The sequence below is a fragment of the Cystoisospora suis genome (assembly GCF_002600585.1).
Source record: "Cystoisospora suis strain Wien I chromosome Unknown contig_9280, whole genome shotgun sequence".
Taxonomy (NCBI): domain Eukaryota; phylum Apicomplexa; class Conoidasida; order Eucoccidiorida; family Sarcocystidae; genus Cystoisospora; species Cystoisospora suis.
The window spans coordinates 1-1258 of record NW_027162057.1 but is presented as its reverse complement, the minus strand read 5'-3'; the positions used below and the strand labels follow the sequence as shown (position 1 = coordinate 1258).

The window sequence follows — 1258 nt, the reverse complement described above, 5'->3', positions numbered from 1 at the left end:
GACTGGAAGAAGAAGAAGAGAAGGCTGAGGAAGCAGAGGGATGTTGAGATGGAGGTTGACGATGGAGATGGGAAAGAGAAGGAAGAGAAGAAGAAGAGGACGAAGAAGTTGAAGATGGTATCATTCGATTCTTCTGATGGTCGTGCTGAAGCTGTTGATTAGGGTGGGAATCTTTCTTACTATTACTTGCTGAAGGGTTGCAGGTCAGATCTGACGCTGCTCCACCTCCATAGCTGACTGAGTCTAGGGACGAGAAGTTTTGGTCTAACATACTACTACTACTACTATTCCCTGTAGTGGCACCAGCCGTACTGTGATGGCTAGCAGACGCAGGGAGATTCTCTATCCCACCTCCTGTCAACACATGAGGAGTAGAAGAAGGTGTAGATACGGCCGTTGAAGAAACAAGCAGACCACCACTGCCTCCCCCTCCTCCAGAGATGATAGACGAAGAAGAGGAAGGCCCGACGCCTCCCGAAGCTGCTCCAGAGAGGGGAGGTTGAGGTGAGAGAAAAGCATCTGTTGATGCCTGAGAAGAAGAGAGCGAAAGAACTCCTCCTCTCGATGCATGTGAATGGCTACTATTAGGATGCAGATGAGAAGAAGAAGAGGGGGGGGGAGGATGTAAAGAGGGTGCAAGAGAAGTTGTGGAGGGGATCGAAAAAGAAGATTCTCCGCCTCCTCCTACACCAGGGGAGGAAGAAGAGGCAGGGCTAGGTGTAGGTAGGGCCGTTGTAGGGGGATGAAGCCTCTGATGGATACGAGGATCGAAGAGAGCTTGAAGGTGACGTATCTGGTTGGTTAGGTTGAAAGCTTCGGACATCAAGCTCATATTCTCTGCCTACAAGAAAAAGAAGAAGAAATTACCACACCAACAGACACAGAGAAATGAAAAGAAGACGACGGGCAAGAATGACAATAGAAGGAATGGCGCATGCATGCATAGACAGAGAAACTACACAACAGAGGCATATCTACCTATGTACATATAGGTAAATATACACCTTTAGAGTCAATAGAGAAGAGGGGTCTATGTATGTACTTAGCTAATGATATCTGTGTGATACTACAAAAATAGCGACATCTATGTCTACAACTACCTACAGGCACCTCTATATAGATCGATCTATGAGGATAGAAAGTATAAGAAAGGGCTCTGTTCGCACTCCGGCAGGGCTGCTTCTTCTCTACATATACACATGCAGATAGAACACTCGATCTACCTATATCTCTCTATCTATCCATCTTTCTATCTATC

The 1258-nt window shown here is 46.6% G+C and overlaps 1 protein-coding gene across 1 annotated transcript; it reads right to left on the bottom strand.

The window, feature by feature from the left end:
- Positions 1-4: 4 nt before the first annotated feature.
- On the bottom strand, positions 5-1027 carry CSUI_011010 (uncharacterized protein; the record flags this gene model as incomplete). Its single annotated transcript, XM_068071111.1, has 1 exon — positions 5-1027. A coding segment is annotated over exon 1 (828 nt), but the record flags the coding sequence as incomplete, so codon positions are not given.
- Between the last annotated feature and the right edge of the window lie 231 nt (positions 1028-1258).